We start from the raw sequence: 12,535 nt of genomic DNA, 5'->3' as shown, positions 1-12,535 counted from the left end.
AAAAAAGAGCCCATCATGGTTTTTTTTTAAAAAAAAGCCTCCCTAAATTTGTGTACAAGGCCGCACTTGGGCTGCCTGGACTATCAAAAATGGCCTTGGCATTATCAATTCGGTTCATTTATACATAAGGTCTCTTCAGAAATACAGAGTTTCGAAGGCATTGAACACTGCAAAGTGCGAACTGTGTTTGCTGTAAAAGATCGCCCATTTCAGTTTCAGGTAAGCACTTCCTCCGTCAATTTTTATTTTTCTTCACTTCTACTTTAAATTTGCTCTTCTCTTTCTGGGTCCTGAGGTGCAAAATAAAAAGATTTCTAGAATAATCAAATATAGCATTAATGACATTTTGCCTAATATATTGACATTTGAATTAACATATCACACTCTCTAATTACAGCTAAAAGTGATTAAGTTTTTGTACCAAAAAAGAAGTGATTAAATTTTTATTATTTTTTTCCTTTAGAGAAAGCTTCTTGCTGCTTGGGGAGAGCACATATTCTCACTTATTTACACTTGAAGCTCATTTTTTGTTTTTTGTTTTTAAATACTTTTTTATAGGGTGGTACTTCAGTTGGCTTATTGAGTTGAGTTCAGCTCTGGAAATATCAATTTTCTTGAGGAGTATTATAGCAATCAAATGGAAGCTGACAGGTATTATGGGCATTCTTTACTTTCTAATTCTTTTACTTACTTATGTCTAGTTTTCAAATTGTAAGGTTTATTAAATTATTATAGAGAAAAAAAAAAAAAAAAAAGGCTTATTCAGTTTGAAGATTGAATTACCTGGGCAGTCTCTTTGATATGATTTCTCTATTCCCATTTTCCAATATATATATATATATATATGTACTATATTGTCTATATATCCGAAGAGCTAATAGTTTTCCTTTTTTTAAAGAATTGTTTGTTAAAACTGTTCAGATTTTCTGTTTCAGGTTAAACTCGCCGACTACATTTAATATGAATTTAGAAGTTTTGGGCCATGACTTACAGTTCGCTCAGGTTTTTTCTGTTTCTTTTTTGTTGTTTGTTTCTGTTTTTGGGATTGTTATCATGGTAAGGAAGATCTTTAGAATCAGATATTATAGAGATCTACCATCTATATGTTTATTGTTTACTTTTATGCGTACAACTGTTTTTCTGTTTACTTTTCTGTATGATTATTTTTACCGATCTACCATCTACATGTGTATTGCATACCATAGCATGTAGGTATCCTATATCTGTTGCATGAGTTATCCATTATCAACTACAATAGTTCTTTCGTCATCGCATCTATCTTAATAACTTCTTCCCTGACAGTGGCTAGTTTTTATCATTTTCCGTAGGATCCCAATTCAAAGCATTTAGGAACTACTGTTTGGGACGCATCACTGGTATTTGCCAAGTTTCTGGTAATGACTGTTATCTCCCCAAGATACTCTTGTAAAGTTCCCATTTTTTAGCTTCCACATGTTGTTAACTCTACACTGGGGATATGATGTATGTAGGTGACTTATTATGATTGGGTTTAAACTTTGTTTGGGCCCAGTTGAATGCATTATTTGGATATGGAAGGAACAGCAAGGCTGTACTCATCCTTATATAGAATCTAGATGTGATTATGCATTGATGAATCTGAATTGGATCAAGGGAACAGAAAAGAAGGCAGGATGTTTAGGACATAGAAGTCTCAGATTGATCTTCCCATTAGACAATTTGTTGTAAATTTGAAAACTAATATACAGTGATACAAAACTGCAACAATCATTTTTGTGCAGTTACTATTTAACTTATTTTTTGTTCCTAAGAATTAAAAAGGATATCTGATTCATTCCTTTTGGGGGCAAAGGACTCTACATTTACGTTTTACATCGTTTAATCGGAAGAGGTTTAGATGCCGAACCTGTGGCCCCATTGACTAAGAAGGGAGCAGGCACAGCAGCTACATGGACCTTTTCCTTTCTGTTGTTGCCAGCACTTTCCAGTGCAGATTGTGTTCATACTTTACATTTTTTGTAGAGTTTTTTGTTTAGAAATCTACATGTGACTTTCTTGGTTTTTCCAGGAAAAGAATTGCAGAAGGGGAAGGTTCTCCCCATCTAAACTTAAAGGAAAGCGTGTCATTGAACTTGGAGCAGGTTGTGGAGTAGCTGGGTTTGGTGAGTTTCCTTTCTCTGTTGAATTCTTATTGGAGTTAATCTATATGGCCTTTAATACTTTTCCTGCTTGAGATGGGTCTAGTTTACCTTGCTTTCTCAGATACTATGTTCCTACTTCCTAGTCTTATCTCATTTTTCTCATTCAGGCATGGCATTGCTGGGGTGTGATGTAGTTATGACAGATCAAGTGGAAGTTTTGCCATTGCTAATGAGAAATGTTGAGCGGAATACTTCAAGGATCACGCAGATGAATTCTGGTTCTGGTTTTCTTTGAATCTCTTGAAACAATTTTCAATACCATGTGCATGTATTACTCCCCATATGCTCAATGGCAGAACCATAATGTGTGTGTGATATATATACATATATTGTTGTAACTTTGCTTGACTATAATTTGGATGTTGATTGATGATGATTCTAATAATTACTAAATTATTTAGCTGTCAGACAGAGAGCGTTACTTGGAGCACCCAATAATGTCATCATAGAATTTGGGTAGGTGTAGTACTCATATCTTCCACAAAAATTAGGGTGAGCATTGGTCGTTTTGACTAGATTTCAATGAAATCAAGCACTGTAATGAGGTTGATCTATTTTCTATTACCGATCACTATGAAAAACTGATACCAGATTGAAGAGAGGTTGGGTTGGATTAGTTTTCTTCTTAGTTTACCGAGATGTTGAATCTTGCATCTAGTAGGCAGGGATGGATGAGATGAGATTGGACCTTATTCACCTATTAATTGGATCTCGCTTGCATCTGCGCTTGTGAGCCTTTTTTATTTTTTATTTTTTAATAGGGAGGAAGAGAGATAGATTGAGAATGAGTGAGAAGCTGTGTTAGGGTTAGGCTGACATACATATTTGTATGCTAAGAATGAATAAGGTGTAGATAGGATTTTATTTTTGGTCAGTCAGTTCTGTTTAGGCTGTTTAAAAGTCTTTTATTTGTATCGATTCTTTCAGTTTTTGAGTATAAGAAACTGAATTTAACAAGAAATGTTAGTATGACCAAACCACTCATGAAACTTATGTTCTCTGCAGACTCATTTGGTTCGGTCCAGGTAGCAGAGTTGAGCTGGGGAAATGATGATCATATAAGAGCTGTTGATCCCCCATTTGACTTCATCATTGGCACTGATGTTGTAAGTTCATTGAGTTTCAGCTGAAAATTTTAAAATTGAGTTTCTTCAGTAATTTCAGGGCCTACATTGACAATTAATTACTACTATGGGATGACACAAACAAATATGCACATTGAGTTCCTTCAATGTCATCTGTATGATGTTATAGTCTTTTTAACATTATAGTTGGTACCAAATTACCATTTCATCTGAGCTGATCAATTTCTGACTTCCTTTGATTCAAGGTTTATAAAGAAGATCTTTTAGAGCTACTATTGCAGACAATATTTGCATTATCAGGGCCTAAAACTACAATTGTGGTATGATACCTCATAGGTTTTCATTTTGTGGGTTTTTTTTTTTTTTTTTTCCTGTAAAAATTTGTAATTGATGCATTGGTTTGTTTCACTTTTGGGAAGATGGGGTATGAGATTCGTTCTACAAGTGTCCACGAGCAAATGCTTCAAATGTGGAAAAGAAACTTTGAGGTTAAAATTGTTCCAAATTCTAAGGTACAGCTTAGTTCTGTTAATGCAATATATTAAATTCAAATACTTGTTGGTATTTATATTTTTTGCATGAGGTTTGGAAGTGATTTTCCAGGTTCCTATGACATGCAGTTAATATCATAATAATAGCTATGGACTGTTGATTGCATGGTAGTATATGGATTGAATTGTTAATTTTACTAAATACAAGATTGTTTTTTTCTCAAACCCTTGCAGATGGACAGTACCTACCAACATCCAAGTATACAACTTTTCATTATGACATTAAAGCCTCCAGTGGGGTCTGCAGAAAACGAAGTTGAGGTGATTGATGAGAAAGTTGATGAAGTGGAGACAAGTGCAGAAAATTCTGTTAAGGAAATTGATCAGGAAGTTGTTGAAGTCGAGACAAGCAAGGACAATGGCGAAAATGATACTCTTGTTGAAAAGGTCAAGGAGGATGGTGAGTCGGTGACAATACCTCAGAATGGTAAACTTACTGATTGGGAAGCTAGAAGATATGGCTCAATGGCTGCACGGCTTCTGCATGATATCAAAATTACTTAATTTTCAGGTTTGGTCTTTTTTATTTTATCTTGTGCCATCATGTTGCTTACTTGGTTTCCAGGTTGTGTCTACTTATCTAGTATTCTAGTTTCTTGCTTTATTGTTCGCTCTTGAGATATCAAGACATAATGTTCATTAGTTAAAAATAGAACGGCTTCCTTCAGTTTTTGTGGAATGCCATTCTCCAAAGAGTCTTGATGTATATGTTGTGTTTTATATATAAAGCGATCACTAATTATCTTCATGGATTCCTTATTTTTAATTTTGAAGTGCATTTGATTTGATAACTTGAGGACTTTATTCAGAATATAAAGATGTTTCTTATGTGTAAAAGTCAACAACTTTTCATGGTCATTGAGTCTGAAATATGAGCAGGAAAACCTAGCATTGACAAATCAAATTAAAGTGATTGGGAAAAACTAGCTACAATATCAACTAGGATGTATGATTTCACACTTGGAGGTGTGAGTAGGATATAGGAATTTGGGGAAAAAAAAATGTAATATTGCATATTTGAAGTATTTTTTTGGCCATTGCATATTAGAAGTATTTCAACAATGAATATTTATTTATCCAAAAAGGGCAAAAAGAGAACAATGAATTTGATAGTATATGGTTACATGCAATGGAAATATAATAACACTAAGTTACAGCAACTTGAGAATTGTTGAATTCCATATGGTGAAAAACTTGACTGCTATTGAAGCGTATTTGTGAGGGTGTATTAATTTTGCTGAAATTGGAAAAGTGATCCATATATAATCCCAGATGGGAAATAAGTGGGTCTGCTCGGGACTTGTTAATAACAAACCTCAAGTACTGAGATTTGACTGTTGGAATTTGCAAAAGCCTCTGATATCCCACTGTGGTGCCATTAGTTACTACATGCCACTCCCCCTTTTCATTCAGGATCTCAAGGTGGAACCCAATAACCCTCTGTCCCATGTGAATTGGCTCTTGAACTTGAAGAACATTGAATGATACAACTTTTTTAAGGTTCAAATTCAAAACCCAATTGGATTGATTCTCCTGAGAGGCCCAATAGGAATAAATACCTTCTTGAAGGACATTAGAGGGGTTGAACCTAGAATTATTAGTGCTTCCTCTTGTACTGCTTGCATTGACAATGGCATTCATAGCCAGATTGTGTGAGAATATGGACCTACGGAGCTTGCTGAATTCTTGAAGCACTTGAACATCTTCTGTTGATATGAGGCCTGAAGAGTTTGGGGGTACATTTAGTAACAATAGACAGTTTCTGCCAACTGATTTGTAGTATATGTCTAGAAGAGTCCTTGCAGATTTTGGAACTTCTGATGAATGCCAAAACCAACCGGGCCTGATTGAGACATCACACTCAGCTGGTACCCAATCATGACCAACTGGGTCTCCTTCTCTTGAATATCTGTTAGATATGCCCATCATATTAACTCATAGCTTTGTTTGATACTTTAGAGAGGAAAAGAGAGTGCATAAAAAGGAAGCCTGTGCTCAAAGGTTCCATTTTTTCCTGTAGTTTTCTCAACGACTTGTGTAAGTTATTGATAGTTTGGCAATATAGCATGTAGTAAAAGAACATTTATTTATATACAGCATCCAACAGCTAGATAACACAGAAAATGTTATGGAAGTTAGAAAAGTGAACTCACTGGGGATCAGTGCGACCAATCTTGGCAGCACTTCGATTGAAAAGAGACCAGCAAGTAGACCCAGCAACACCATCTTCATCCCCAATCCACCTGATGTCAGGACCAGCATCAGAGAAAATGACCGCTCCAGGCTGGTGTTTATGAATGAGACTGAACCAAGAATCAAAGAAATACTCCATGTCCTTCTCCCCCTCCCCTTTTGCACCATCCAACCACACCTCCTTGATATCTCCATACCTGGTCCAATTTATGAAATATGAAAGCAGCAGAAAGCCATAAAAATTCTCTAAAGCTGTAAAGAGCAGAACTAGCCAAGTTGAACCAAAACATATGAACATTATAGGGTTTATTCATCACATTGAAAACAATCACTGCCTCAACAAGCAGTGAAAACAATCATCAAATCCAACAACTTGTAGAAATTATTTACACTTACAGTCCCTGAGGTTTATCGTCTTTTCACATACTCTCTGGGGTTTCAAAAATTAAACATACACCTATTGAGATTTCAAAACTGTTGCACATAACTCCCTACAGTGAGACGAAAAATGATGAGAAGATATGCAAAAAGGCATGCTAAGGAGTTGAATGGCCTAACAAGATTACTCAAGATGTAAGGTTCAAGCTCGATACAAATATCTTCTTCTTTGTTTATTTATTGTTTTCTCTTGAGGGAGTTATATGTAACAGTTTTGAAATCTCAGGGGTGTATGTGTAATTTTTAAAATCTCATAGGGTGTATGTAAAAAAACGATGAATCTCAGCAAGTGTAAGTGCAAATAATTCCAACTTGTAATCAATAATGTGGCAAAACACAAATCAACTCAATTCAAGAGAGCACATGAATGAATAGGCATGAAAAACTCAGAATCTCCAATTAGCAGAAAAATTGCAGATGACTCATAAAAGCATTCAACAATTTCACCTTGTGAGCAATTCTGTCATTTGCTTCATATAGAACTCGTTATACTCCACAGTCTTCCCATACGACGACTCGTGGCGGTCCCATGGCGAAAGGTATAGCCCCAATCCAATGCCTGCGTCCCTAGCAGCCATAGCCAGCTCACGAACAACATCACCACCACCACCTTTCCAGGGGCTGGAGCTCGCAGAGTAGTTGGTGTACTTAGTGGGCCACAAGCAGAACCCATCATGGTGTTTTGCAGTGAGAATTACACGTGAAAAGCCTGAGTCTTTGGCCACTCTGACCCACTGAGTGGCATTGAGCTTGGTGGGATTGAAGACTGAAGGGTCAACGTGGCCTGTTCCCCACTCTGAGTCTGTGAAGGTGTTGGGTCCGAAATGGAGGAACATGGCCATGTTCCCAAGTTGCCATTGGAGCTGAGGAGCTGAGGGGAGGGGTAAAATGGGAAGAGGAGGTGGCTTTTTGAGTGTTGGGGAAGAAGAAGAAGAAGAGAGAGACAATGGTGTGAGTGAGAGTGAGAGAAGGATCAAAAGGGTAAACTGTGAAATGGGATTTGTGAGTTTTGGTGTATGGGTTGCTGGGTTGTGAGAATGAGAGTGAGAGGTGGTGTTGTGCATGTTCTTCGCCATATATAGTTAGTGACAGATTTTTTCTCTCCAATTCTTATTATGTATGTGACTATTACATAAGTATAGTTTTCTAACGGAGTGTTTTTTTTCTTTGGTCTGATTTTTTTTAATGGAGTTGGATTCTCCAATTTTTAGTTTCTTTTTCCTTTTTCTAGTAGAATCCTATCTATTAAAATTCATTTAAACAAAATGAATAGTTGATTTTTCTTGATTGTATGATGAATTGTTGAACTCAATTTAAAAATAAATCTACAGTTTTAGATTACAAGAAAAGTTTCTCGCTTTAATCAATATTTCTGAAGTAAAATTAACTAATAAATGACCTGCTTATGTAAAAGGAGGCTCTCACAAAAGCATGTCATTTTTAGTCTTTATAGTTCACATAAGTAAAAAATTAAGGAAAATGCTTGAATACTCATAAATGAATATAGCTTGTCCTTACAACCAATCACATGAGCTTATGATGGGGCCCACTACCTGCTCTCTTGTGGTGAATTCTATATGAACTTATATGATTGATTATGAGAACAAATTTGTACTCATTTTTGAGTACTCAAATACTGCCCAAAAATTAATTCATACATGGAAAACTACAAAAGCATGTGCTTTTGTAAGAGGGGGTTGGAGGAGCTCCTCCAACAGCACTAGAAATAAAGTATTGTTCATTCACAACCACTGAAGTTATCAGCCTTCACTAATGTCATGCCATTTCTTTTCTCTTAGTTCCAAATTTTAAATCTACATGTGTGTTTTACATAAAATTTGTATTTTTGAAAAACATTTCTCCATATTTACCAAACAAGACTCATGATCAATATCAAATTATGTAGGAAAAAAATACGTAACATTCAAAATATGAGTATTTTGACAATGAATTTTATATTCATAATAAAATTACACATGAAACAATGAATATGAAAGTGTCTAAAGATTTACATGCAATTGGAAATATACAACGCTATGCGGCTATGCCACAGCAATTTGAGAATGGTTGAATCCAAAATGGTGAAGAACTTGACTACCATTGATGCTTGTTTGTGAGGTTGTATGAGATACGTTGCTCAAAATAGAAAATTGATCCATATAGATTCCCAGGTAGGCAATAAGTGGATCTGCTCTGGACTCATCAATAACAAACCTCAAGTAGTGAGATTTAACTGTTGGAAATTGCAGAAGCCTCTGATATCCCACTGTGGTGCCATTAGTTACTTCATTCCACTCCCCCTCTCCATTCATGATTTCAAGGTGGAACTTGATAATCCGCTGCCCCATGTGAATTGGCTCTTGAACTTGCAGAATGTTGAATGATATTAGTTCTTGGAGGTTCAAGTATAAAACCCAATCAGACCGATTCTCCTCAGGTGCCCAATAGGAATGAATGCCTTCTTCAAGGACATTAGAAGTATTGAACCAAGAATTGTTAGTTCCTCCTCGTGTACAGCTTGCGCTGATAAGGGCGTTCATAGCCAGATTATGCGAGAATATGGACCTCCGGAGTTCACTGAACTCTTGAAGCACTTGAACATCTTCCGCGGATATGAGACCTGAAGAGTTTGGGGGTACATTTAGTAACAAGAGACAATTTCTGCCTACTGACTTGTAGTATATGTCAAGAAGAGTCCTTGCAGATTTTGGAACTTCTGATGAATGCCAAAACCAACCAGGCCTAATTGAGACATCACACTCAGCTGGTACCCAATCATGACCAACTGGGTCTCCTCCCCTTGAATATCTGTTAAATATGTCGATCATATTAACTCATAGCATTCTTTAATACTTGGGAGAGGAGAAGATAGAGCATAAAAAGGAAGCCTCTGCTCACAGGTTCCTTTCTATCCTCTTATTTTGTCATGTGTCATGGTGTTCTTGAAGCACATAGGACACCACTGTAGATAAACAAATGTGTGTGTTTTTTATATGCATGTATACATATACACACAAAAACTAATGGAAGGTAGAAAAGTGAACTCACTGGGAATCAGTGTCACCAATCTCGGCAGAACTCCGATTGAAAAGAGACCAGCAAGTAGACCCAGCAATACCAGCTTCATCCCCAACCCACCTGGTGTCAGGACCAGCATCAGAGAAAATGACAGCCCCAGGCTGGTGTTGATGAATGAGACTGAACCAAGAGTCAAAGAAATATTCCATGTCCTTCTCCCCGTCCCCCTTTGCACCATCCAACCACACCTCCTTGATATCCCCATACCTGTTCCAATATGTAAAAACCACTCCAAGTTTTTGAATATCTCTCCATGGAATCCATCATAAATCAAAGAAGCAAAAAATTATAGGAATTCTCTAAGAAGCAGAATCAGCAAAGTTGAACCAAGACATATGAATTAAAATATAAACCTTGATATGGAAACAAAGCCTCTACAACTATAGTCAATAATGTGACAAAAGACCAATCAACTCAATTCAAGAGAGCACACAAATGAATGAATTATACAGAAGATGAAATTCTAAAACACAACCCTATCAGGCAGAAAACCGAAAATTGTAGATAACTCATAAAAGCACATGACACTTGAAATCCATAACATAACATGATTCACATGAAACAAGAATGCTAAACCCAAATGAACAAAAATGCAGACAATTCAATATACCCAATGCAGAACATTATTCACAGATGCAATATTGATCAGAACTAAACAAAACAATTAAACCAGGCTTAGAGAATGGATGAATAAAATCAAACAAACCCCAATTCACAAAAACTATGAACATCCAAAATTCAACCAAAAATTACCTTGTGAGCAATTCTGTCATTTGCCCCATATAGAACTCATTGTACTCCAAAGTCTTCCCATACGACGGCTCGTGGCGGTCCCACGGCGAAAGGTAAAGCCCCAGTCCGATACCTGCGTCCCTAGCAGCCATAGCCAGCTCACCCACAACATCACCACCACCATTCCTCCAGGAGCTTGAGCTGACTGAGTAGTTGGTGTACTCAGTGGGCCACAAGCAGAACCCATCGTGGTGCTTTGCGGTGAGAATTACGCGCGAAAAGCCCGAGTCTTTGGCGAACTTGACCCACTGAGCGGCGTTGAGCTTGGTGGGGTTGAAGACTGAAGGGTCAACGTGGCCTGTGCCCCACTCCGAGTCCGTGAAGGTGTTGGGTCCGAAATGGAGGAACATGGCCATGTGCCCAAGTTGCCATTGGAGCTGGGGAGCTGAGGGGAGGGGCAAAATGGGAAGAGGAGGTGGCTTTTTGGGTGCTGATATAGAAGAAGAAGAGAAAGACAAGCTGGGTGTGAGTGAGAGTGAGAGAAAGAGTAAAAGAGTGAGTTTTGGTGTTTGGGTTATTGGCTTGGAACAAAAAGAAGTGGTGCTGTGGATGTCCTTCTTCTTCTTCATGATGGGTTGTAGTTGGATGGGAGCCCAGGCGGAGTTTTCTGAGTCTATGGTTTGTATTTATTTATTCTTTATTTATTGGATGAAAATAGTGAGTATGAGTGGGCTTGGTTTTTACTTTTTGGGTTTGACATGAATACATGATTGATCGCAAAGCAAAGCAAAGAGGTGGTTGTTAACTTGTTACGTCGTTTTATTTTTTTGAGTTACAATCTTGTAATGTCAAGCCTAGGGAGTTAAGTGTGGGCACTGCTTGGTTTGGTTGGATTTTGAGCTAAATTCATCACCAAACCGTCATGGTTGGTATGACATTTAGGAAGACCCACATTTAACTCTTTTTTAGGCCCATTCCTAACGTTCAATCATAGTACATTTAATATTCCCACATTAAACATACTTTAAGGCTTTAAGCATACAAATCCTTAACATTCAATCATCATCCATGCATCCCAAATCCGAACAAATAAATATTCAACATACAAGTCTAAGTTCTAAATTTATAAGAAAGAAAATAGATACACGGATAGAATCAAATATGCAATATTTACAGGCAAACGTATTCAGTTATTGGGGAAAATGTTTTTCAGGACCTTACCTATTTTACAACTGTATTTACCTTGTTTGGCCTATATAAAAAATAAATAAAAATAAAAAACCCTTCGTTTCCCCTTTTTTCCTCCTCAAATTACTTTAGTTTTATTTTTTGCAAACCCAAACATGAAACACCTAGGAGTAACCCAACTACTTTTGAATTCGGATTTGGAGCCCATAGGATTGACTACCCAAAGAATTTTGTGGGCTTATGGTGGTTGCCTCAGTAGAGGCCCAACCTGACCCTGATCCGATTGTTTTAGGTCTCTTAAAAAACAATGAATAAGGGCATAGCCAATCATAATCAACCCCCACTTGTACCAATTAAAGAGGCCCAGGCTTAAATATCTTTCTCTGTGTTTCCATGTGGTGCTTAGAAGGGAGGGAGCAGCAATTGTCCATCCATCCCGTGTAAGTTACATGACTCTCAAGAGTCTGATTACTACAACTACAAGTTAGACAACCTTGTTTTAGTGCTTCGACAAGTTATACATCAATTAGAGAGAGTCATGTATTGAAGCAAGGTTGAAGGATACCGCCATGTAGGGGTCGGCAATGGGCCGGGCCGGGCTAGCCCGGCCCAAATTTTTTGGGTTCAGGCCGGGCTCGGGCTTGAATTATAGAAGCTCAATAGGGTTTTCAGGCCGGGCCGGGCTTGGGCTTTAATACACAAGCCCAAGGCCCCCCCATCGGGCTTTGGCTTGCGGGCTTGGAGGGCCGGGCCGGGCTAGGCCCGAACGGGCGGCCCAAAATGGGCCCAAAGCCTATTTAGACACATATATATCTTCAAAAAAAAAAAAAAAGATTTTGGCTATATTGTGATTTGAACATGAGACCTCACATAACAAGCTTTAATTCTCAACCAACTAAGCTGACTAGTTTATTTGTCAAGTTTGTGAATTATAACATATTTAATAGCTCTTTCGTTTATTTAATTCAATAAATTATTAATATGCTTATTAAGTTATTATATAATACTATTATGTTAGTAATAATGTAATACCATAAATAATAAACTTTTAAAATTATATACAACATTACAACTATAATAAAACATAAAT

General features: G+C 37.2%; 3 protein-coding genes across 4 annotated transcripts; 1 reads left to right on the top strand and 2 right to left on the bottom strand.

Annotated features, from left to right (window-relative positions):
- The first annotated feature begins 138 nt into the window (after positions 1 to 138).
- On the top strand, positions 139 to 4,564 carry LOC147298877 (S-adenosyl-L-methionine-dependent methyltransferases superfamily protein). Of its 2 annotated transcripts, none has more exons than XM_086252960.1 (10): positions 139 to 219; positions 559 to 651; positions 936 to 1,002; positions 1,329 to 1,394; positions 2,048 to 2,141; positions 2,288 to 2,398; positions 3,186 to 3,286; positions 3,511 to 3,585; positions 3,685 to 3,777; positions 3,991 to 4,564. In XM_086252960.1, the coding sequence occupies exons 2-10, from the start codon at positions 638 to 640 to the stop codon at positions 4,318 to 4,320; spliced, it is 951 nt and encodes a 316-aa protein (XP_086109086.1). In that variant the 5' UTR covers positions 139 to 219; positions 559 to 637; the 3' UTR covers positions 4,321 to 4,564. The 2 variants fall into 2 exon arrangements, with proteins under 2 accessions (XP_086109086.1, XP_086109094.1); XM_086252968.1 differs by having other exon boundaries at positions 177 to 219; positions 922 to 1,002.
- A 398-nt stretch (positions 4,565 to 4,962) lies between these two features.
- LOC147298876 (alpha-L-fucosidase 1-like) lies at positions 4,963 to 7,298 on the bottom strand. Its single transcript, XM_086228821.1, has 3 exons — positions 6,895 to 7,298; positions 5,970 to 6,206; positions 4,963 to 5,725 (listed from the first exon to the last, which is right to left on the bottom strand). Exons 1-3 carry the CDS (start codon positions 7,287 to 7,289, stop codon positions 4,963 to 4,965), a joined length of 1,395 nt encoding a protein of 464 aa, XP_086084947.1. The 5' UTR covers positions 7,290 to 7,298.
- A 1,047-nt stretch (positions 7,299 to 8,345) lies between these two features.
- On the bottom strand, positions 8,346 to 10,975 carry LOC147298875 (alpha-L-fucosidase 1-like). Its single transcript, XM_086250095.1, has 3 exons — positions 10,279 to 10,975; positions 9,496 to 9,732; positions 8,346 to 9,255 (listed from the first exon to the last, which is right to left on the bottom strand). Exons 1-3 carry the CDS (start codon positions 10,884 to 10,886, stop codon positions 8,490 to 8,492), a joined length of 1,611 nt encoding a protein of 536 aa, XP_086106221.1. The 5' UTR covers positions 10,887 to 10,975; the 3' UTR covers positions 8,346 to 8,489.
- Between the last annotated feature and the right edge of the window lie 1,560 nt (positions 10,976 to 12,535).

The sequence above is a fragment of the Dryas octopetala genome, chromosome 1 (genome assembly GCF_963921425.1).
Source record: "Dryas octopetala chromosome 1, drDryOcto1.1, whole genome shotgun sequence".
Classification (NCBI taxonomy): Eukaryota; Viridiplantae; Streptophyta; class Magnoliopsida; order Rosales; family Rosaceae; genus Dryas; species Dryas octopetala.
This window is presented reverse-complemented; position numbering and strand designations above follow the sequence as displayed.